This window comes from Sander vitreus, chromosome 4 (assembly GCF_031162955.1).
Source record: "Sander vitreus isolate 19-12246 chromosome 4, sanVit1, whole genome shotgun sequence".
Taxonomy (NCBI): Eukaryota; Metazoa; Chordata; class Actinopteri; order Perciformes; family Percidae; genus Sander; species Sander vitreus.
In genome coordinates this window covers 20,177,452-20,201,036 of record NC_135858.1, presented here as the reverse complement: position 1 = coordinate 20,201,036, position 23,585 = coordinate 20,177,452, and the positions used below count along the sequence as shown (strand labels likewise).

Sequence of the window (23,585 nt, the reverse complement as noted above, 5' to 3'; positions counted from 1 at the left end):
TCACATATATATATATATATATATATATATATATATATATATATATATATATATATATATGTGTGTGTGTGTGTGTGTGTGTGTGTGTGTGTGTGTGTGTGTGTGTGTGTATGTTTGCTTCTTTGTGAGATGCAGTTGTAGATTCACAAGAATGATGAATGATGCTTTACTTGATACCATCTTTCTACCACACCCATTACCCCATATTGGAAAAATAAATCACGTTTAGCACAACATTAGATTCACATTTATTGACAAAAACATTTTTCTAAAGTTTTTCTTTCTACAGCAAATACTATTTTCACAGAAGTATTAAAAACAATGACTTGTGTAAAGGGCATAAATATACATTCTGACGTCTGCTGACTGACGTCTAAAATCTTCACCACAATAAAAGCTGGACGTTGACGAAGACAAGAAGAGGTCCACAACCACACTTTGATCACAACAAATGTTCCTGTAACCGTCTATCATTTAGTCTCCCTGGGTGATCATATAGATAACACTGTTTCAGAGCTATCTAGCCCAATGGACGTTTCTTCTTTTTCTCTCACACACAAACACATTCACATATGTACAAACACAAACAACAGAAAAATGATGTAGTGTGTGAACTTGTGTCCCCTGTTTTGGTGACTCCACATCGTGTTGTGTGTGTTTACACAATACTTGTCCATGTGCTGGGCTCCTAGGGGTGTTTGGACTCACACTGCTTGGCCTCTGGGGTGCTGCTTCAGAGGTGACCTAGTTCTCCTGATTGTCAGCAAAAGGCAGTTTCATCGGCACGCTCTGTTCTGAGGCACTGAACTGGGACCCTGGGACAGGCCAATTGGACTTGTGTAATGAAGCTCATCACACACATGCACGCACACACACACACACACACACACACACACACACACACACACACACACACACACACACACACACACACACACACACACACACACACACAGCTGCTGTCATCAGGTCCAGGGCAGCAGAATTTATAACATTTATTACCTTCTCCTTTATGAAATAAATGTGATTCCTCAGCGTGTTTCTGATGCATGCACCACACCGCCATTATGGTCAATTATTGGGATGTGACAGAGATGGAGCAGAGGGTGTTGATAGATGTTGGTGCTGGGCCGACTGTCATTACTCCATCTATTGAGTGGAGTGTGGGAGACACTTCCCACAAAATGGCTGCGGCGCACCAACATGGCTCCGACTGCGAGGAGTAAATGATTCACATCTGACGATCGCCGCAAAATGTTAAACACATTCATTTGCGTGTGTTTGAATACCTCGAGTAGCAACACAATCAAAACAGTCCTACTGCAGTGATTTCAGTGCCTCTTCACAGCAGAGTGTATGCATGAATATTTACACATTTACGTTACTGTACTGTTTAGGGTGTAAAGAAAATAAGTACAATAAGTACAAGAAATATGTACAAGAACACTAAATTCCCACACTGAGTATGGGTGACTTAACACAACATACTGTTACACTGAGTGCAGCAACTCCATATTATCCTAAAGTCTCTCTAGCCTAAATTATACTCATCAAATACAGAAGCAACAATGGCATTACATTCATATAAATAACAACAATAATCCCAGTATACCCCAAGAGTCACTTCAGTACTTTTGGCACTTTCATGTGTTTAAAAAGGAGAACTGAAGACCAGCTTCACTGTGTGTTCTTAACAATTCCCTTTAGAGGTGCAATAACTGTCCTTGAGGTTGAATCCCTTGGTATCAAAAAAAGAAAAGTCTCTTTGAGCACTGTTCTGTACAAGTCAGGGGTCCTTGGAAGTCCATGGATTTTTTTTTTATAAGGCCCAGGAGATTGCAGGGTTTCACAGATAAGAAGATATCGGTTCATCTGGGACTCTTTCCCTCTTTGAATGGCACAGACGAACGGAGTCGATACAGAGAAAAACCCCTCCATCTTTGTTTACTTTGTGATCATAATGTCTGAGCTGGAAAAACGGTTAGCAGAGAGACAGATTAGAGGGATCAGCCGGTTGATTAACTGATTGATCAGTTGGTAACTGTATGCTTACAAAGAGCTGAAGTCCCGCTCCGTTTCCAGGTTAGCTTCTGTTCCACTAGCTTTCAGTTTTCAATATTTGTTCTCTCCTGCTGGTTTTTAATTAACAGTAATTGAAAAGTAAATCTCTCCTAGAGAATGTATGTCCATTTAGTAGCAGAATGGACCTCGAGGTGACAATTCCGTTTCCGAGGTAATTGATGGATCTATGTAAAACCAGTGCAGGATAAGACACCAATTTAGCCAAGAATATTGTCGTAAAGCTCCTGAATAATGTTTCAGCTTTTTGCAAAAGACTGAATGAAACCCAGGATATGAAAACACATTGTCTGGCTGGCCTGAGCAGGAGGCGGGACCTGTGCTCTCTATAACCAGAGGTGCTCTGCATCCCCATCTGCTCACTCATGGCTGGAGATGATGAGAGAAAAGATGTCAAACCAAACTGCCAAGCCCCTCTCTCTCTCTCTCTCTCTCTCTCTCTCTCTCTCTCTCTCTCTCTCTCTCTCTCTTTCTCTCTCTCTCTCTCTCTCTCTCTCTCTATGCAGCAGGTTCTCTGTCACGTCAACGGCTTTCTACTTGCAGCGTTGAATTCCCGCGGCAACACAGAATGAGAATGAGAGAGAATGAGAGGAAGAGGGGAAGAGAAAGAGGGCAAAGTGTGTTCATCTGACTATAGCCAGTTTTTAGGCTCTGCTCCTGGCAGATTCTCTATCTATGTGTTTCTGTTTCCTCCATCTGTCTCCTTCTCCCTTGTTGATCCAAGGATGACATTTTTTTTTTTTTACGCTATGCCTTTGTCCTTCTCTGGCGAGCTGTTTCCCAATCTGTTCGTCCATCCTTCACAGCCCTCTGCTGGCGTTGGGTTTCAGCTTGATGACCCACTCTCCTCCAGAGTTAGTGTTGTACAAATCCAGAAGGTGTGCGTCAGGATCCAGGCAGTGCTCACCTGCAGAACACACACAGAACAATGAACTAGAAGCCCTAGTTGTTCATTTAATATATCAATTACGGCTGCAACTAACGATTATTTTTACATTTCTTAATGTCTCGATTAATTGTTTGACCTATTGAGTGTAAGAAAATTGTGAAAATTTGTCAGTTTCCTGGAGTCCAAAGTTGACATCTTTAAATGTCTTATTTTGTTTGATACTGATACTGAGTAGCTAGGGAAATTTTACTTAAAAAATGACTTAAAAATAGTTCCCGATTATTTATCTGTCGATCAACTATTCGATAGATCATCCAGGTTATTTTTCATCTCTAGTATCAATTCAGGACTTGTGTATCAAAACAGAGATTATAAAATCAATAATCTCAGTCAAGAACGTGGAGATTCAGAAGTTTTACATTACAAAGCTGAACTGACACGACAAGTTTTTTTCTTTACTGTTAACTGTCAGCTCTTCTGTGAGTGCACAGACGTGTGTAATAAGCATTTGTCTGCTCTGATAACTGCAGATGCACCGCTCGTGTCTCTTTGGCGCTTGCACAGTTCATTATGTAAAACCGCACTACCCTCATCAGCTCAATGAGCAGAAAGACATGCAAATGTCAGCACCACTCTGACCAGAGAAAACGCTGGACCAACTTACCAATATTCCCTCCCACCTCATACAGGGCGCAGTCCGGATACGCCACAGAGCCGTTTCTGTGGAGAGACATATAACACCTATGTTGCTTCTTTTTTTCATGAAGGTTGATAAAGCACATAATATGTCTTTCGTTAGGTAGTCTCGCTTTGCCAGACCCTCCTCCGCAGCGCTGTGGAGGAAGGTCTGGCTAGTCCACACAGCATTCCGGGATAGGAGAAAAATGTGCTCTGGTTTATTGGCATTTCTTTAAGCCAATCACAATCGCCATGGGTGGCGCTAAGCACCGGCAGCAGGCACAGTGCCGCTACAAAATAGCCTTGGGAAGGAACTTGTTTTGGTGGAATATGTGTACGTTCAAAAGTTGTTTCAGTCGTGAAACAGAAAACTCTGATTGGACAGATAGTCTAGCAAGCTGTCAGGATTTATCCTGCAGAGATCTGAGGAGCAGTTAACCATAGTCCTCATAAATCCACCGGAGTTTAAAATTCCAACACAAAGAAAGTGGAAGGTAACGGACATCCGGCCGAAAAGGAATTTCCGGAAGTGGAACGTCGTGGATATAGACTATTCATTAGGTGACAAAAGTGACACCATTACTACTACAAAAGAAAAATCTTAACTGCTGTGCACATTATGCAACAAAATCAAAGTTAAGAGTTGTCATCAGCATGTAGTCATTTAGACTCTGCAGCATTGTACCTTCGCATTTTGCCCTTTCCATTGTCGGGGCTGCGGAGGGTCTGGTGTTGAAACTGGGCAAGCAGGTCTGAGGCTCGGGAGTTAATGTTGAGCGGGAACTCCATTGTGTCGCTCACCAGATCCCCGACCTGGATCTTCACCGTACGGCACGGCTGCAGGGCAAAAAAAAGAGTAAAAGAATATTTATCACCTTATTAACTTTGGATAGTAAAACAACAAAACAATAACGTTTCTTATACATGCAGCTTATACAGTGACACATTTTCCCAGGTATAATCAGTATGTGAGGAACTTCTTTTGAGATTTGTTTCAGTAATTTATGGCTGTAATTTACTGTATATTGTATTAGACATTGCTGTAGCTCGGGTCTACTATAAGCAGAGTGTGTGATGCAGCGTGGGAATGTGAAGCAGCTCACATCTGAGGTGTTTTTATCAGGTTTTTCGCGGCTGTCTGTGTGGATCTTCCTCAGCAGGTTCTTGATGCGGCGATCGTAGAACTGGTAGCGCCGGTTACTGTTCTCATTCAGCTTACGTACCTGGCTCATCAGGAAATTAGGGATCTGAAGAGAAAGGGAACGTGACACAACATTTAATTAGAGAAATTACATTTTTGGCTGATATTTAATTTCCAACTTGCTAGATGACAACAAGAATATAAAATTCTGTTTTTATGATTTTTATGATATGAGTGTTGCTACTTTACTCTTTATTACTAAGAAAACTGTGTAAAGATTTCATAGAAAAATTGGTTATGAGTGCAGGTAGAAAAGTAACAATGGCCTATAAATAGTTACACAATTATATCTAATGTTTCTGGTTGAATATGTGGACGGTCCTACCGTCCAGAGCAGGTCCTGGTAACGGATGAGGAGCCTCATGACATCAGCTGCCTTCTCTGCATGCCCTTTCTCTGCCCCCTCAGTCAGTCTGCTGGGGACGGCCTTATGGAGGAAGAGGTTGGGAGCCATGATGGTTGCTACTGCCCACAGGTTCATCCTGTTTCTCTTCTCCCTAGAAACCACCTTACTGAGGAACTCGAGGAGGGCCTGAAGGACACACAGATGGAGACATGCTTACAGATACGTGAAATCAAATCTTTTTTAAAATAAAATTAGATCTAATGTGGAGGTTGAACATTCCAGTTTTTTTTTCCAGAGTTGAAACACACTCACTCACTTTTAACTGAACAATGTGTAAACGTTGGTTACTTACACTGAAGCACAAAATGGAATAAATGGTAATTATCACAGTGACTGAATCATCTGCAACGCCTCTACTGAGAAGTATGTTAATGCACAGTTTCAGCTGCCTCCACTGAAGTCATAGTAATTAGTTCAGCTGGATTTGGTGCTCCTAAGCCGAGCTGACTGCACACTGGTGTCGCTGAAAGTGAGTCATGGTTGATGCAAGCCGTTATATAACAGAGCAGAGAGTTTAAAATGTGGATAAAAGCAGAACAATAAAGTGATGCATTATGAAACTTTACTGCAACAAAGCTTTGGAATGTTGTTTCAGGAATGTATAAATTGAGATGAATTTCTTTTTTTTTCTTTTAGATTTTTTGGGCATTGTAGGCCTTTATTGACAGGACAGCTGAAGAAATGAAAGGGGAGAGAGAGGGGGGAATGACATGTAGCAAAGGGCCGCAGGTCGGAATCGAACCCGGCCCGCTACGTCGAGGAGTAAACCTCTATATATGGGCGCCCGCTCTACCAACTGAGCTATCCGGGCGCCCGTGAGATGAATTTCTGTCAACCTTAAGAAGAGCATGTAGGGTGTGGCAAATGCTAAATACAGCTTTAAAGCCAGTAGAAATCTTAATTTGTAAAGTATCTATAGCTGGCAAATGAATGTAGTGGAGTGAATAGTACATTATTTCCCTCTGAAATGAAGTGGAATAAAAGTATAAAGTGTCACATGAAATGGAAATATTTAAGTAAAGAACCTCAAAGTTGTACTGAGTGTAAGTACAGTACTTGAGTTCATGTGTTTAGCTTTATTCCACTGTTGAACGTGCACATAAGAACCTGGAAGGAAAAACAAAGTGTTTACGTGGCCAAAGCAGATTTCTTCTGGTTTTATGTTTACAGAACTTTTCACAAATCTGACTAAATCAGGAAACCCCCAAAACATCATAGGTTATTATCGAATGCATACATACACAGTGTTCGAGAATCGTGTAATAAGAGAGCATCAGTGTGTGTTCAGTCTATTCAAATGTGCTAAAATAAAATCGGTAGATCTATCTTAGAGTGTGATAACTATTTTTGTCTTTACTTTATGAAGTGCATTGTTGAGGTGTTGTGGAGTGTGTGTGTGTGTGTGTGTGTGTGTGTGTGTGTGTGTGTGTGTGTGTGTGTGTGTGTGTGTGTGTTTGTTCAGTGTGTACCTTCAGTGTGTTCCTGTTGGGCTCAGGCAGCAGCAGGATGAGCAGGTTTAACATGTGGAGTTTCTGCCTCAGCTCTGTGATGTCTGAAGGAAGAGGAAGCAAAGGTAAGACAGGTTTAACACACACACACACACACACACACACACACACACACACACACACACACACACACACACACACCCTCTTCATTTCCTCTGCCTTTGGCTAAGAGTAATGGGATATCTAAAGATTAATGACATTGTGACAGGTGGTCATTAGATTTGTTAGCTTATGTCTCTGTGGTCACACATTGTTTATCACTTTGCACTGATTCTCCCCACAAACTAAACACCAGTGAGTCATCAATCAGGTCATATTAATATCAATCCACTTTTTTTATTAAGGTGAGACTAATGTGAATATAGCAGATATTTTACAACTGCTTTGTCACAATGCAGAGACGCCTCTTAAAAGGCTATCAACTTGTTCATCTTAATGTTGGTTTCTCAGCAGAAGCAGAAAAGGGTGAGCATCACGGTGAAGAGATCCGGGTAAGTATGATGTGAACCCTACTGAGCTGTCTGGAAAAGTGGGCAGCAGATTGTTGAAGTCGTTTAGAGGAAGACAAGAGGAATTGTTGTGTATGCCTGATTTATACAGTTACTATGCAACTTGCCAGATAAGAAAACACATAGACAATACGGTCAGTCACTTCAAAAACACACCCATCTGCATACTGATATACTGTCTGATCTGTAACAATTCTGTTCATTATGTTACTATACATAGGCATAATTTACAGGGGGGATGGGGGGGTTACAGCCCCCCCAATAATCAAAACTGGCCAGTGCACCCCCCTCCCCCCAATTTAATAATAATTTCCTTTACAAAAATAAAGTGTAACTATGACACTAAACTGTTTGCACTTTCAATTCAATGCTTTTGAATTTGACAAAATATTCAAAATGTTGCACACTGACCTCTGACGGCACTGAAGGTGTTGAGGTACTCGGCGGTGAGCAGAGGAGCGGGCAGTTCCCGGATGAACTTCTTGAGCAGCGCGGCGGCGTCGTTCGGACTCACCTCGTCCCAGCTGACCTGCCCTGAGTAGAAGTTGCTCTCCAAGTTCTGCTGCAGATGCTGCAGGTAGAAAACAACGAGAAGCTTTCAGAACTGCATGGGCACCTAGTTTTATACAGTCTATGATGAGCACAGATGAATTGTCGGTGTTAAGTTCTACCTCCCAGACATAAAAAATAGCGGGAATACATTTCCAGTGTTTGTAATGTTACATTTTCAGTGACAGTCATTTTGAGTTATCAAGATGTGGAGAGTTGTATGTCACTCACAGAGCTGACATGGCTCTGGAGCAGCTATTTAAAGCTCATTAGTAACAAACTAACTCTTTATGGATGTTAGAAACACAGGCATGAGGTCACAGCTAATTACCTGGCAGTGTTATCAGTCGCTATTTCTTTAGGCGTTTATAAGGGTATATAAGCGCTATCATCTTTTGTGTTACTGATTCTTATTTTACAGCCAGAGGCAAACACAGCTTTCCCACATGTTATAAAAATACTAAAATGGTTCAGGCAATATTTTGAGAACTGGATTAAGAGCATAGACTCCCGTTGATTCCTGCCTCTATTTGTGGATCTAAAATCAGAACAAAATCTCAGAATATGCTGAGAGTGGTTGATTCTTCATGAGCTTGGGGCAGAAGAGAAAATATAGTGTCACAACTGTAGTACATTAACAGCTGAACTATTATCAAATATGTAACATATTTTGAGTTAATAAAAAAAAATGTTGGGGAACAAGAAATACTGTTATAATGGTGTAATATCTTGGTTCACTAATATAAAGTAAAGATTTTTCTCTCTCTAAATGATAATTGTTTCCAAATCTATTATCTGTAACAGGATCTATCCCAGTAATCTGTCCTGCTGCTAAATGGCGCCCTCTTCTGTCTGCTTTAGTTTAATTGATTCACCATCTACTGTGCATGTGCTGCATTAAATACTGTATCCAGGAGGTGACTCTGGCAGCAGCAGCAGCTGAAAAAAACATAATTGATTCCGTTGGAATCCATTGGAATGTTCTAAATGTCAACTATAGTTAAACTAAGTAAAGCTGTTTGATTTTCTTCACTGCTGTTCAGGCACTTCTGACATTTAACTGTGTCTATAATTATATGTTATAATGATTATAATAATGTGCAGTGTCAGCTTTGTGTCACAGAAATAATGAGTTTATCCATTAATTGTACTTTGATTCGAGATTGAGATCCTGGAACCCGCAGGATCCCCTCCGAATCGACACCTTTCTTCTCCAAAAACGACAACAGCTGCAGATAGAGAGAGAGAGAGAGAGAGAGAGAGAGAGAGAGAGAGAGAGAGAGGGGGAGAGGGAGAGTGGAAGTAGAGAGAGACATTAGCAGAGAGTCAGGCATCAGTAGATAAGAATCTCTCGCTCACCTCTGCTGGTTATTCTCAGTAACTGCCGCTATATACAGGGTGTGGTCAAAGCTTTTCACATTTAGAGGACACTGAGGGTTTTATGTGCTTATATCTAAAGACATGGTTTGTGGGTTCAACAAAGCAAAAATGTGCCGAACACATGCTGTGCAAAATATGGTGACAAAGATGTAAACTGTCATCTTGTGTCAGAGCAGAGGAAAGAGCACATCTGATATCTTATAGGCACACAGGCTGTTCAGATTATTGGCTAAATGAACACCTCAAGCCCACATACAGTACAGATAGTATCAAAACAATCATATGAAAAGCGTTTGGAATAATCTTCTTCATACACTTCTTTTTTATTTATTTTTAAGGTCATATAAACACGTGTGTATTACAGGTTCTCACCGCCTGCATGAAAAGAGGAGTCGAGGTGTTGGGCTTTATTTTCTGATCGTTCTCCAGCAGCGTCGCCAGCGGCACCCCGTAGAGCGTGCTCTCTGTGAAAGAAACAAGATGTCATTCAATTGTTGGCATTGCATTACTTGCATAAAGGAGATATTTCCCTGTGTTATGTGTGTGTGCCTACATCCATACTTCCACATCATTGCTTCCATGGAATTCCTTGTAAATCAGCGTGCCGACATACAGGAACTGCAGTGTGTGAAACTATGGCTAACCAAAATAAATGCTAGGATTACTTATGGCTGATTAATGTATTGCTAAAGAATGTAGGAAAGGAATAAAAAGAAATTCAGACAACCAGCAGGGGGGTGTAGTAGTTTTGGAAACATGCCTCTTAATTATGACATATATTAAAAAAAAAAAAGTATGGCAAAAGAAATTGCCCAAAATTATGTATATGCCTATTTTTGAAAAGTAAGTGATGTAGTACAACCAGCAGAACACTAATTATGTGTGAGGCATCTATGCGTGGAGTAGTTTTGGAGACATAACTCTGTAATTATGACATACATTAAATTTTTTTAGGCAAAAGATATTCCCCCAAATTAGGCATATGCCTATTTTTGAAAAGTAAGTGCCGTAGTATAACCAGCAGAAGACTAATTATATGTGAGGTAAGTTTAGAGACACAACTCTATTTAATTATTCAAATATTAAATGTTTTTGGCAAATAAATATTCCCCAAAAGACACTACCTTATTTAATCATTAAATTAATAAATATTGTTGTTGTATCTCTTTTCGGTGTTGTAGTTTGTAGACGGTCCCTAAGATCTCGTCTTACTGCCGTCTCACCGCCGGCTGCTCATAGAGACCAATGTTCGTTTTGATGAAAATTAGTTTGTAGCTCGTTGTTTACCTTACTACGGAAGGAAAGATGCATCGTTTGTGATTTAATAACATTTCGCTAGAGTAATTGATCCCGGAAGTTCGAATCTGTGAATATCTTTCTAACTTTACCGAAGTAGTTGAGCTCTGAGCAGCGCTTGCTGTGGCTGTCTTGAGCCTGCGCGTGTAGGGTGCGCGACTATACGGTTGGTCAATGTCTTTTTTTCATTCTAATTTCGGGTTAGGGTTAGGGTAGGGTTAGGGGTTAGGGTTAGGGTAAAACCCTAATTAGAACACAGCTTTGTTCTAACGCCGCTGGGCGCTCCTTCTCTTCAGTCTCTCTCTCTCTCTCTCTCTCCACCATATAACGCTACGTGCTTTCGGGCGGTTGTTCCGTCTAAGTCATTTCCTAAAGCTGTTTGTAACGCAGAAATAAAATGGATTAATGATCATTTTATTCATATAGTTTATATCTGACTTTACAAGCTGACTTCTCTATTGGCCGTTGAAACAGGTGAAGCCTCTTACGTTCTAAAACCAGCCTCTGCCACTTGAACAGCTGAGTCGCAGCCACGCCATCAGCTAGTTTGAGGCAGGTCGGTTGAGGATTTTAAAATTAATGCGCTGTTGATATCTTCTGTAGAGACACGATGGTGGAATCTACACATCTCAATTCTCCAGCGGCAGCCACCTGTTGTAAACAAATTCAACCCAAGCGCTCTTTAGTGACGTGGTTGATTCTGTTACTGTTGATCATCTGTCCTACAATTTGATTGGTCCGAACAGATCTTGTACCGAACTTCCCGACCTCGAATGTTGTGGGCGGGGCTAAGTTTGGCTGGCATCCAGGCTATCATTTACCTGCAATACTTTGGAACTCCTTTTTAATACTGGTTTGTGTCCAGGGAACACTACTAAAACGTGTTTCAGAGTGAGTCGCTCTTCTGACGGCGCTTTGCTATACAGTGGCTTTACTAATATGCTCCGCATTACCAATGTAAACTGCCGTTTGCAAAAAAATGTAATGCGACACAAATAATCTACTGGGATGTAGAGCATGTCCACGATGGGTGATGTTAGTGATATGAGGACGGATAAGGTTATGTAAGCTACATAACTGATAGACTGGGAAGAAAAACGATACCGCTCAAATACGTAGTTATCTGGAAATTAAAATACATCGGGGCCTCAATATCATCTCAACACCCTGCGAAGTAATACAGCTTCTTCTCTTTTGAGAAAAAAATAACGTTTTATAGTCTTATTAGTCGTTTTATAGTAACATGGTTAATAAACCAACCCTGTTTTTTTTATTCATGCAGATACAGTAACAAACTGCGCTAAAATGCGCCTGATACAGACTGAATGAATGAATGAATGAATGAGGAAATGAAAGAGGGCTGTGTCAGCAGGCTGGGCTGGTGTCAGAGGGAGGAGACTCAGAGAAACTCGAGGTTTGAGTCGGTGCTCCCGACCAGGTTAGGTTCACAGACTCAGTTACCATAGTAACTGACTCTGAGTTTAAGTTACCTCTCTTTCTGAAACAGAAAACCCAGAGTTTCCCTCATCTCAGGGTTAACAAACTCAGAGTTTTCACTAAACCTGCTTTCTGAAACGGACCCCAGGTCACCCTACGAATAGTTTAGTCTTATTTCCAGTGCGGTTATGTATACAGAAACAGGTACATGAGCAGGGAAACAGAAAGAAGTATCTGCAGACATTCAAAAGCTGATAGTTTGTGCAGAACTAAAGCTGCAGACAACCATTCAAATGCCAGTTTGAGTCATTGTTTTTCTTGGATTTGATTGGCTCACATTCAGAGACAAAAAAACAGACAGAATAAACATTGCACATAGTTAAAATGTTATTGTCTAGGAAAAAACAGCTGCCAGCCTATTTCCTTGTGTATGTGTGTGTGTGTGTGTGTGTGTGTGTGTGTGTGTGTGTGTGTGTGTGTGTGTGTGTGTGTGTGTGTGTGTGTGTGTGTGTGTTTGTGTTTTTTTAAAGTGCTCCCTTTGTGTGGCTGTTTTCATACCTGGGATTTTCCTCTTGCTGGTTTTGTGCCTTTTGACCTCCAGCTCTAAGAGGTCGCACAGCGCCGTCATGTCGATGAGAGCCAGCTGACGCACCTTCTTCATGTCACTGTGGGAGAGATCCTGAATACGAGTCACTCCGAGACGGCACTTAGGGCAGACCACCCGCTGAGAAGGTGAGAGTGAAGGCAGAGAAAAGTGAGGAGAGGGGGATTGGAGTTAAGAGATGGGAAGTGGAGGTGAAGAGGTAAAGAAAGACAAAGAAGCATACAAAGCAAAAAAACAACAAAAAAAAGCAGAGGAAGACGAAAAGGGATGAAGAAAATGGACACAGTGTCAAATCATTTACATAATACTTATTGTAATATAATGTGCATCAGTCATTCCCTTGATTAATATTATAAGCAGTGTAAGTGTGGCAATGGTATCCATTCAGTTATAATTAACATGTTTAAAAAACATTATTTTCCCTGTTGCTGAGGAAACTTATTTAGCCTGAAATAGAAAAAATAAATCTACTGGACTCTGTTACATAACAACTCTTCTTTTGTTTTGAGCTAATTCCCCCATTCTTTCATTGTTTAACCCTGTTATCTAACCAACAGCGGGGCTGATTAGAATTGGCTTACACTAACGTGTGTGTGTGTGTGTGTGTGTGTGTGTGTGTGTGTGTGTGTGTGTGTGTGTGTGTGTGTGTGTGTGTGTGCGTGCGTGCTAATTAGGTTAATTAGGGTTATTATTCATTGTGTATGTACCTTGCCCTCCCAAAAAAATAATCATGTTCTGTTTTCTGTAAATACATTTCAAATGTACTTTCACACCCACCAACATTATTGTAGGAAATGCATGCAGTGAAACTTGTCAGTACTTCCCATTTATGCCCTAATTGTCTTCCCGTTTCAAGAAATCACTGGGATGTTTACAAATTTCCCTATTAGAAATAACGTTTTAAAACTTTCCACAGATTTCCTGAAGGCCTCAGGACATACAATCATGAGTAGGAGAGGATGAAGTGTTTTGGTGCTTACAGGCAGGGTGCCATCCTCTTTTCTGCGTTGGCTTTTGTTCTGCGGCAGCTTGGCCTGTTTAAGGAAGATGACAGCCTGTTCGCAGTAAGCCACGTCGGTGATGAAGACTTCCTCTTTGGGAGTGCCTCGCCGATGCTCTGCCGTCATAGCTGAGTGGTAAACACACATAAACACACACACTCCAATCTATTAGTTCACTCAAGGAAGTCTACTGTAGAGAAATCATTAAAAAATGTGAATGCACACTACATGAGGGAACAAGAGGAAGAAAAAGGACCAAAACAAGTCCACAAATATGAGGAAATTTACCCACATGCTCTCTTTATCTTTTATCACCCTACACAGAGGAACAAAACATTTGGCAGAGATTAATTCAATAAATCCAACCAACCAATCAGAAGACACTGTAGATGACAGGGCTGAAGCCTGACTGATCCCAACAGATAATCCCTCATTAGAACCTCAAAAATCTGCTGCTCACCTGACTTCTTCCTTAGGTATGTCTTTTTAAAGACATGTCAGGGAGTTCATTCGTAGTTAAATATGTGAGGAGTTTGTAAGATGATACAATGATCGAAGTACACGAGTGGTTACTTTGTTCAAATCAAGTCTTGTTTTGATTTATTAGATTATTAAAACAATTGCAGCCATAGATTTTTAGGTTTTGTGCTATGAATGTACTTTCACTTCTTATACCCTTTAGGGTAAAACTAGGGTTAGCTAGTTTTACTGTAATAGTACTACTGTACTGTATGTAGCTCTTACCTGATAGTGGTGTTTTGGCAACCGATGCCATGCTGTTTTGGGCAGGGTCTTCACTATGCTGGGACTCAGGCAGAAGGGTCTGGTGAAACGTCACAAACACATGTCAAGTCAAGTCAAATTTATATCACAAATTTGCCTCAAGGGGCTTTACAATCTGTACAGCATACGACACCCTCTGTCCTTAGAGCCTTAATGTTGATAAGGAAAACTCCCCAAAAAAGCCCCTTTAAATGGAAAAAAGGAAGAGCTACTGAGGAGGGATCCCTCTCCCAGGATAGACAGACATACAATGGATGTCTGTGTACACAACACTTTCTCTAAGGAACAACTTTACTTAAAAATATCAGTCTTGTATCATGTCTTCTCCACCACTGGGAATAGAGTTAGTGTTTTATATTGTCCATTGAGCAGATGGAGATGGATACGAAGCGTGTTTCCTTTGATAAAGGACTGATAATGATCAGTTGAACAGTGTCTCTATTCCCCTCTCAGTGCTGCTCAGACAGACAGGGAGGACAAAGCGTGGCCTTTACATGGGATTTGCCTCTATTGTCACATGTAAGCCCCTCTGCATGGAACAAGACAGCACAACACATTGGAACAATAGAAGGTCCTTCACTGAGACCTGGAATTCACCAGTGAAATGAGTAATTTTATATTTTACTGCATGCAACTTTGACTCAGACTACCTCTGCTTGCTGTATACTTGTATAGCAGAATAACAGTAATCCTGAGACTGGTCTTTGCATTTTTTTGGGTGGATGTAAAGTCACTCTCAAATTTGCTCAATTTGTTTTGTAGATTATTTGAAGCCATGAAGAGCTAGCTGTTCCTCCTCTACCAGGGTGTCAGAGGCAGTGGTGAGTTACAGAACAACTTCCCTTAGACTAGCAGGAATAAAAAAAACTGTTTAGAGGTATTTCAAAGTTCTCACCTGAGTGATGGGGGAGTGGAAGATGTCACGAACGTCACGCGGTGCGGGTTTGTTCCTCTTGCGGAGCGACAGCGTGTAGGAATCCAGTCGCCGCTGGACGGCTTCGGCCTGGGTCCGGGTCAGAGTTAACAGCAGCACCGCGTTGTCTACATCCTCGCTGTCCTCACTGATGAGGGTCGATAAACCAGCATCGGCCAACCACTGCTCCTCCTGTTCGCCTTCTGAGACACAAACAGACAGTGAAATATCCCAACAGGCCACATTTAAATACACAGGGACGACAGCAACAACATGTAGATACAATGCATAGTAAAATGCAGGATTTTACCATATTAAATTATAATTTTGATGTAATGTATAAAAATGTTGACTAAATGACTGGACTGGGTTTGAGCATAAAGTCCCTTCTCGGTCTGCAGGAACTACCAGCTAGTTTTAAACCAGTGATTTATTTAATTAAAACTTAAGAAATGTTAAGCTAGTTTAGACTTTAGTTAGTTAAATCAGTCTCTAGGAAACATCTATAGCACAGTCTAATCAAAAGCGATCAACTGTGAAAACAGGAAGTCCTTGTAGCATCACTGGCTGTAACATATAATGTAATATAAAATAAATATATAATAATATAAATATAAATTCAGTTCCCAAGTATAACGGTTTCTTTAAGTAAAAGTAGGTATGATTTTGTTTTATTTATGATTGCATTGATGGAGAAACGTGTGTTTCAGAGTAAGTAGTATGACATTAGTTATGTTATTAGGTAATTTAGCAAAAATCAGAATGATTGGACACAATAAAAGAGCATTCCCATCATGAATGGCAATTTGGCTTGTGCACATAAAACACTCCCTACCACAAAGTGTTTGATAGTGTTGTCATGGTGATGAGCACTTCTTTGCTGCATGAGCGAAACCTGATATGTTGCCATGGAGGCTCTCAGTAGCAGCTGTGTTAAGCACTGATGGTTTGTAATTCTACCACATAAAATCACAATGATTTCTAGCTAAGCTCTTTCTATCCATTCTTAATCTATCAGCGCAGGATTCACAGTATTTACCTTCTGACTGTCTGGAGTCCCTCTTGGTGCTGTCGAGGTCTGTGTAGCCACTCCCCTGTCGGATGGTCTCCACCTCACTCCAGAACGAGTCCAGGCAGAGTTTGTCGGGGTGCTGCTCCTGATCCTGGGAGGATGGCGTGTGCGTGCTGTGTGCGTGCTCAGCGGCTGCCTGGTCCTGCGGGCTGGCCCAGGGCTCCACACTCATCTCGGTGGGGCTGGGATTTCTGGTACAGACATACACACACGTAAAGAAATCGCACGCATGCATGCACACAAATGAGCAGAAACACAAAGACACGTACAAAGAAAGAAGAAATGAGGACTGAAGCGATGCGGTGAGGATGAATCAGCCGGGAGAGCCCAGAGAGATGGAGAGACTAAAGGAGCAGGATGGAGGGAGGGCCAGAGTGAGGAGAGAGATGGCGAGAGCGGACACAAAGGGGGGTCCTCTATTGTTCTTGCAAAATGTGGCCTGAAGGCATAGTACCCTGTAGATCCACTAGATGTCCCTGTAACAATATGAGATCTGTTTCCCTATGGGTCACACCCCTTCATCTACTTAAATAGATACATACCCACTAACAATGAAAAAAATGACAAAACACGCAATGAACAATTTCAAATAAATAAATCATAGACCATGTCAGATTCTTTTCCAAAAGCAAGCAGGAAAAATGCAGCCAGCGTTTCCTGTGTAGGACTCAAAAGAGGGTACTGTTCTCTAACAACAATGGGACACACTCAGCTGCAGACACACTTGCACCCTCAGGGCACTAAATGTGACTTGGTGGTCACAGACACAGGAAGTGGTCAGCTGAGTCACTCCATCGGTGTGCGGTCCAGTCACATTCCTCTAGTCAGCAGATCTCAAGACATACCAAACCACATTCGACAGTGTCTAAGGAATGCCATATGGCTCATTGTGCCAACATGAGCAAAGAGAGACAATGAAATGATATTGTTGTATGCATGTATGTTGTCAGAGCCTAAAATAGCCATCGTAGTTTCAGCTGTTATACAATGAGTTTATTGAGACATTTCAAATGAATGCCCAAAAATAACCCCGTAGATAATTTCCGTTTGCACATACCGGTAGGCTGTCTGTGTGTGTGTGTGTGTGTGTGTGTGTGTGTGTGTGTGTGTGTGTGTGTGTGTGTGTGTGTGTGTGTGTGTGTGTGTGTGTGTGTGTGTGTGTGTGATGTGTGTGTGTGTGTGTGTGTGTGTGTGTGTGTGTGTGTGTGTGTGTGTGATGTGTGTGATGTGTGTGTGTGTGTGTGTGTGTGTGATGTGTGTGTGTGTGTGTGTGTGTGTGTATAAATGTCAGTTGTTATTCTCACATAAATCATACATTAGAAATGTGTAATGACTGATGAAAAAGAGGTGCCAACAGTCTGTCTGTGTGCCGAAATCAGGACAGGCACCGGGACCTGTACAGGAAAGAAATACTTTTTTTAAGGTCTCTGTGTGTACATTTGTAGCTTCTAACTAAATCTCTGTGGTTTGAAGTTTAGTTCCTATTTCTGGGTGGGCTGTGATGTCAGGAGGTGTGAGTTTAATTAGATTCTTAATTCATCGAAAGCCTCTGTGCAAAAAAATACTGAAATAGAAAAAAGAGAAATAGTAATTGTCATTTCCCTGTAGGGTCTTATACTATAAATTCCTAGCAAGAACACAAAGCAGGTAACAATTCCATTGAATGAGACAGGAGAAAAATCTGGTAAGGTGAACAGTAGTCTATATCCACGACGTTCCACTTCCGGGATTGTTCAGATGTCTTTCATTTCAGCTGGATGTCCGTAACCTTCCGCTTTTTTTATGTTGGCATTTTAAACTCAGGTGGATTTATGAGGATTATGGTGAACTGGTCCTCAGATCTCTGCAGGGTAAATCCAGACAGCTAGCTAGACTATCTGTCCAATCTGAGTTTTCTGTTGCACGACTAAAACAACTTTTGAACTTTTGCATGTTCCCGAGGCTATTTTGCAGAGCCGAGGTTGCTCCGTCCGGCGCATAGCACCGCCCAAGACGATTGTGATTGGTTTAAATGAATGTCAATAAACCAGAGCACGTTATTCTCCCATCCCGGAATGCTGTATGGACTTGCCAGACCCTCCTCCGCAGCGCTGTGGAGGAAGGTCTGGCAATGCGAGACTAGGTGAACAGTAGTGAAAGAAATGACTGTCTTTGAACCAATAGCCTAATTTTACATTGCAATAAAGCCTTTACATTAATCATAAACTGTCAAATATTGTCAAGTAAAATTGATTATGCTATTGTTTTACTGGTCTCTAACATTCCAACATACATCTTAGTAGTAATGTGAGAGTAATGTTGAGTCCAATCTTTAATTTCCCTGGAAAGACTTCCAACATCCAAGATGTCCTCTGTCAACATATCAAAACCATCAAATTACTTAACTAAACCAGACATTAAATGTTTATAGCATAGGCTATTATAAAAAATTATGCACAGATCAAACGTACTGGATTGGTATCAGCAATGATACAGATATTACTGAAGACATCGAGTCAGACAAGACACACCTGTCACTTACTTTTCCGATTTATCAATCAAGTGTTTAGGCTATAAAATATCAGAAAATAGTGGAAAACCAATTACACCAGAGACGGTCAGTCTTCAAATTGCTGGTTTGGTCCGACCAGCAGACAGAAGCTCAAAGATATTCTATTTACAATGATATAAAACAGAGAAAAGCAGCTAATCCTCACAAGAGAGAATGTTTGCATACATGTTTGCCATGTATGCTTGAAAAATGACATAAACAATTAATCAGTTACCCCAATTGTTGTTAACTAATTTTCTGTAAATCGACTAATTGTTTCAGCTCCAGGCGTATCCATTTTGGATACTGTTTTTAGTCGCATTAAGATTGTAACAACACGATTTGTATAAATCGCCTGTAAAATAAAATTTGGACAAACCTATATAGGATTTTGTTTTATTAGTGTCTTCACTTGGAAGTGATGTGGAATTACAGACAGAGACACACAGATTTTAAGGAAAATAAATTATAAGATCTACTATCTGATCAGTATTCAACATTAACCACTAACTTGAGTTTAGATATGGGAATCCGTATGGGGAGATAAAATGCAGTAATAAGGCATTCATAATGAGTAATATAAACATGTAAGCATAAATGTTATTTTCATACAGCATCTGGCTCACCACATCCCTCACACACAGCTGGTCAAAGCCATAACATGTGCTCACAACCTGCCACTCTTATGGATTAAACATATCAAGCCTAAGAGATCAGAGATCTGCAGACAGCTGACTCACAGCAGTGCACTCTGGATCCACTTCAACTTCAGGGAATGCAACAAGGAAATGAGATTCAAATCATGTAAAAATATCTGAGAATTATATTAAAAATGACTCAAAAATTCTCAAGAAAAGCTTTTTTCTATACCACAAATGAAGTCTAGTAAACTACTGTACAATTACAATGTGTTTTAACTGTTTGGACAGGGTTTAGCCCCCTAACCCTAGCTGTCACAATAGAGTCACCATCTAAAAAAGTTTGGGAAACACAGTCCAAAGTATAAAGTACCTGTACCACAACTGCAGCCATTTTGACTGACATGTTTATCACTTCACTGTCAGGTTATTTTTCAAATTTACCACACAGTGTGCCATCTAAACAAGTCCCCTTTAAGCTCAGACAACACCCAAACTTTTACCAAAACATTCATGAACTCGATCCTGCTGATCCAGCTTCAGCTCATCACACATACCTGGCTTTTTTCTGTAGGGAGGATGGCTTTATGCGCTTTCTCCCCGCTGGGCTTTGGGAAGGACGGAGCCTGAAACGGTTCAAACTGGTGCGTGGAAACTGCATGATGGACCCGATCCTGCTCACCAATACCTCCTCTCCTCCTCCTATATCCACAATGCTAAAGGAATCCATGAATTACATTCCGGCACAAAACCTAGCTTTATCCAGTCCTGCTGGACACCATGTGAGTGCGGTGTAAATCTGTGCACTGCTCCGGTTTCTCTGTGCGCTGACAGTAAGTGTTGTTGTAAAGACTTCACTGAGTGGCTGTGTGGTGTGGAGCTGGAATGCAGGACGGAGTGACGACACTCTGCACATGAACACATTATTCACACCTGTCCCCTCCCAAGTCACCCTGAGGTAACACGCCCTGCATTCATGCCTGATGGCCATCAAAGCTGGTTTAAACAAGAATGTTTGACATTTGTTTTAATCTAGTTAAAACACTTGGTAATTGTAACGTGACAATTACCTTTACCTAGTCCAGGTAAAGGTCTGGGACATAAACTTTATTGGCCTTTTAGTGAAAGCTACACAACTTTACTTGAGCTTATTAATCAAGGTTTCTGTGTTGAAAAGATGAGGCATGGCATCAGCTATTTGCTTTGCTGTTACTATTAGAATTAAGTTAATCAAATGGATGAAGATGTTTTCTTCTTTTTCAAACTCTGTGGTTGATCTTGCATTGCAAACATTTCAGCATGCCTTAGCAGAAGATAGTTACTTATTGTAACATCCTAGTTCAACCTCATACTGTACCTGAGCCCTCATAACTTTTGACATAAATAACTTTCAGGTGGCTGAGTGTGGATGTGATGTAATCTCTATGAGAACAAGGTAGAGCAAGAGAACATGTCTCAAATTCCTCAAGTGTAACAGGTCTGTCAACATTGTCTGTGAGCCCTCACAAACTCACTGACTCATATCACTTTTTCATTCTTTCTTGTCATGTTGATGACAGCCGATCTATCAGCTGAATATGTAAACAGACAGAATCAGATGCCTGGTGAGATTAGGTGAAAGGTGAGAAAAGGGTTCTAGTGGTTTTGACACTGATTTCATCTCAACAAAGATGTGTGTCCTACAAGGAAGAGTCTGACCAGCTACTTCAACCTCTACAGTTTGTCATACGAGTGTTGAGCCTGACCAATAACTAAAATGACCTAAAACAAAGTATGCCAGCAACATCTCCACAGAATGCCCTCAGAGGACAAATTATGAAGAGGAAAAGGAGAAGAAGAAATCTTCCTTGTTTGCCTCAAGAATCAAGAGGAAAAGCAGCATTGTCTTATTTTTAAACCTGGTAATAATACTCCTCACCATGCCAACAAGTTATAAAGCTTAGCCACAAAACAAAACACATTGTCCATGCTACTTTTCTAAATAGACAATTGAAAACAGGGACTACTGAAAATGTCAGGGTGTTGTGATTGTTTCTTGTTTAATGGGCCCCAAACTAATACAGAGAATCAACAGGAAACCATCCAGTCTGAGAGAAGAATGGACAAAACGTCTTACGTTCATTCTCAGCACTGTGTAAAACAATACAAAGTAACCCCAACAAGAAACACGGTAATCCACTTGAAAAAGCGGCTCGCATAAAGCAAAATCCTCGTGGCTGAATTCCATTGCAAGCCTCCTAGCTGGCAGAGAATGCAACAGTTTGCTCACACAGTTTCTTGTCAAACCATCTCACAGCATGTAGGGTCTGTCCTATGATACAGAAAATCCTAAACAAAAGTCCCTAAAAAAACACAAAAAAGCACCAAAGTAAAACCAAAGTGTGGAGTTAGACAGAATAAAACGGTTTTAACAAACTTGCTCAGCACCCATATCAAGATTAACCTAATAGTAGTGAAGTAGCTTAATCCATACATGAGCTTCAAGTCCCAACAGCCCCCGAGTCCACAGCGACAGCAGAGTCCTAATCCTACCTGGCCTTGGCCCATGCGATGGCTCTGCCCGAGAGCAGCAGCAGGGCCGCCGAACCACTTCGCCCCCACGGCATCCTGCTGATGTCCCCCCTAACTGCTGCAAGCTGTGGGAAACAGCAGCTGCCTGCCCCTGGCAAGCTGTTTCCTTGTAATCTCTTCAGAGCAAAACACATCAGAACAAGAACGGTCTCACTGCGCTGGTAAGCACGTCACTATATCGCATCCTGGTGCAGGAAAGGAAGTCTGCATGGTGGGTGGGGGGCCGGGAAGGAGAGGAGCTGAGTGGTTAAATACTTAACTGGGGCTGGACAGAGGGCAGAGACTGTCTGAATGGCTGGTTGGATCGACAGTGCTGGAGCTGAATGTATTGGGCGCAGGACACAACAGCTGCATGCTTGACTGAGTGGCAGGCTGGCTGGCTGGCTGGCATGACTGTTTGGATAAAGTTATTCTGGGGCTTCATCATTTCCACCAGTGGGACAAAGAAAAGTGGAAAACATCCTTTGTTAGTGGCAACATGCTAACATTCATTTACTGATTTACTCAAACGCAGGAATCTGCTTGACCTGTCTTTATGGTTGTCATCCGTTACTGGAGGCCATGATCCAATTTACTGTCACTTATTTACAGCAGGGTTGAATATTAGTAAATAGCAGGCAGGTCTCAGCTTGTCCACAGACACTTTTAAAAATGGGAATTAAATGGCAGTGGCTCTTGAACTTTGGATCAGGACTATAAAAGAAAAGAACACAATGCAGTGTCCTGATACAGTTTTTGGACATAACATGGTTTGACATGGTTTTAAGACCAAAATTGAAATCCAATTTGCATTTATGTTAGGAACCCTCAACACAGGTCAGTTAGGACCAGTCTGCAAATGGTTTCAAAAACTAAAACATGGTAAAGTCATTATACTATGCATAGATTGGAACAAACTACCAAAAGATCTTTTTGCATGAAATGTGCTCTACAAAGAAATTAGTCTTGCATTGTCTTGCCTTTTTTTTTAGAGAGCTGTGAGAGAACAGCACTTAGGATTGGACTTTGTACCACAGCAGTGTTGGGTAATCTTAAGATTATAAGAAACGTATACAATGTTTCTAGGAACATATGTGAGCTACTAGCTACAACGGTGTAGCTGACTTTGTTCACAGCAAAAAAAAAAAACACTGGGACATTGAGAAAATGTGCTACTCTTACACACTGCACGTAATACCCACTAAGGAAAAAACATTTTTAATTTCTTTCACATCAAAGAAAATAACGTCACAGTCAATCTAATCAGCTCCTAGATGAGGTTTTCTGCACAAATTTGTTCCTGTATTTAAAAAAAAATGCTGCCATGTCAAAACAATAATTACTTTGTAGATACAAATTTCAGTTGTACAGTTTAGAACTAGTAAACTCAATACAAAATCATTTGGCATTTGGTGTGGCTAAAATCAATTGTGGCACCTCTCTGTTGTACAGTGAGAGATATCTGGTGGGATCAGTTTGAGAGTTTCAGCTCTCTGGCAGTTTGCCCAGTCACATCTTACACACAGTTTGTCTCTAACCAGATCAACACAGATTAGGGAGAC

At 41.1% G+C, this 23,585-nt stretch overlaps 1 protein-coding gene across 2 annotated transcripts; it reads right to left on the bottom strand.

Moving 5' to 3' along the window:
• Nucleotides 1-236: 236 nt before the first annotated feature.
• On the bottom strand, nucleotides 237-22,198 carry arhgap40 (Rho GTPase activating protein 40). Of its 2 annotated transcripts, none has more exons than XM_078248938.1 (15): nucleotides 22,006-22,198; nucleotides 16,273-16,496; nucleotides 15,216-15,436; nucleotides 14,282-14,360; nucleotides 13,517-13,665; nucleotides 12,491-12,656; nucleotides 9,572-9,663; nucleotides 8,971-9,048; nucleotides 7,682-7,841; nucleotides 6,723-6,805; nucleotides 5,173-5,379; nucleotides 4,750-4,893; nucleotides 4,332-4,483; nucleotides 3,633-3,688; nucleotides 237-2,986 (listed from the first exon to the last, which is right to left on the bottom strand). In XM_078248938.1, exons 1-15 carry the CDS (start codon nucleotides 22,176-22,178, stop codon nucleotides 2,880-2,882), a joined length of 2,091 nt encoding a protein of 696 aa, XP_078105064.1. In that variant the 5' UTR covers nucleotides 22,179-22,198; the 3' UTR covers nucleotides 237-2,879. The 2 variants fall into 2 exon arrangements, with proteins under 2 accessions (XP_078105064.1, XP_078105062.1); XM_078248936.1 differs by lacking the exon at nucleotides 22,006-22,198 and adding an exon at nucleotides 20,031-20,370.
• Between the last annotated feature and the right edge of the window lie 1,387 nt (nucleotides 22,199-23,585).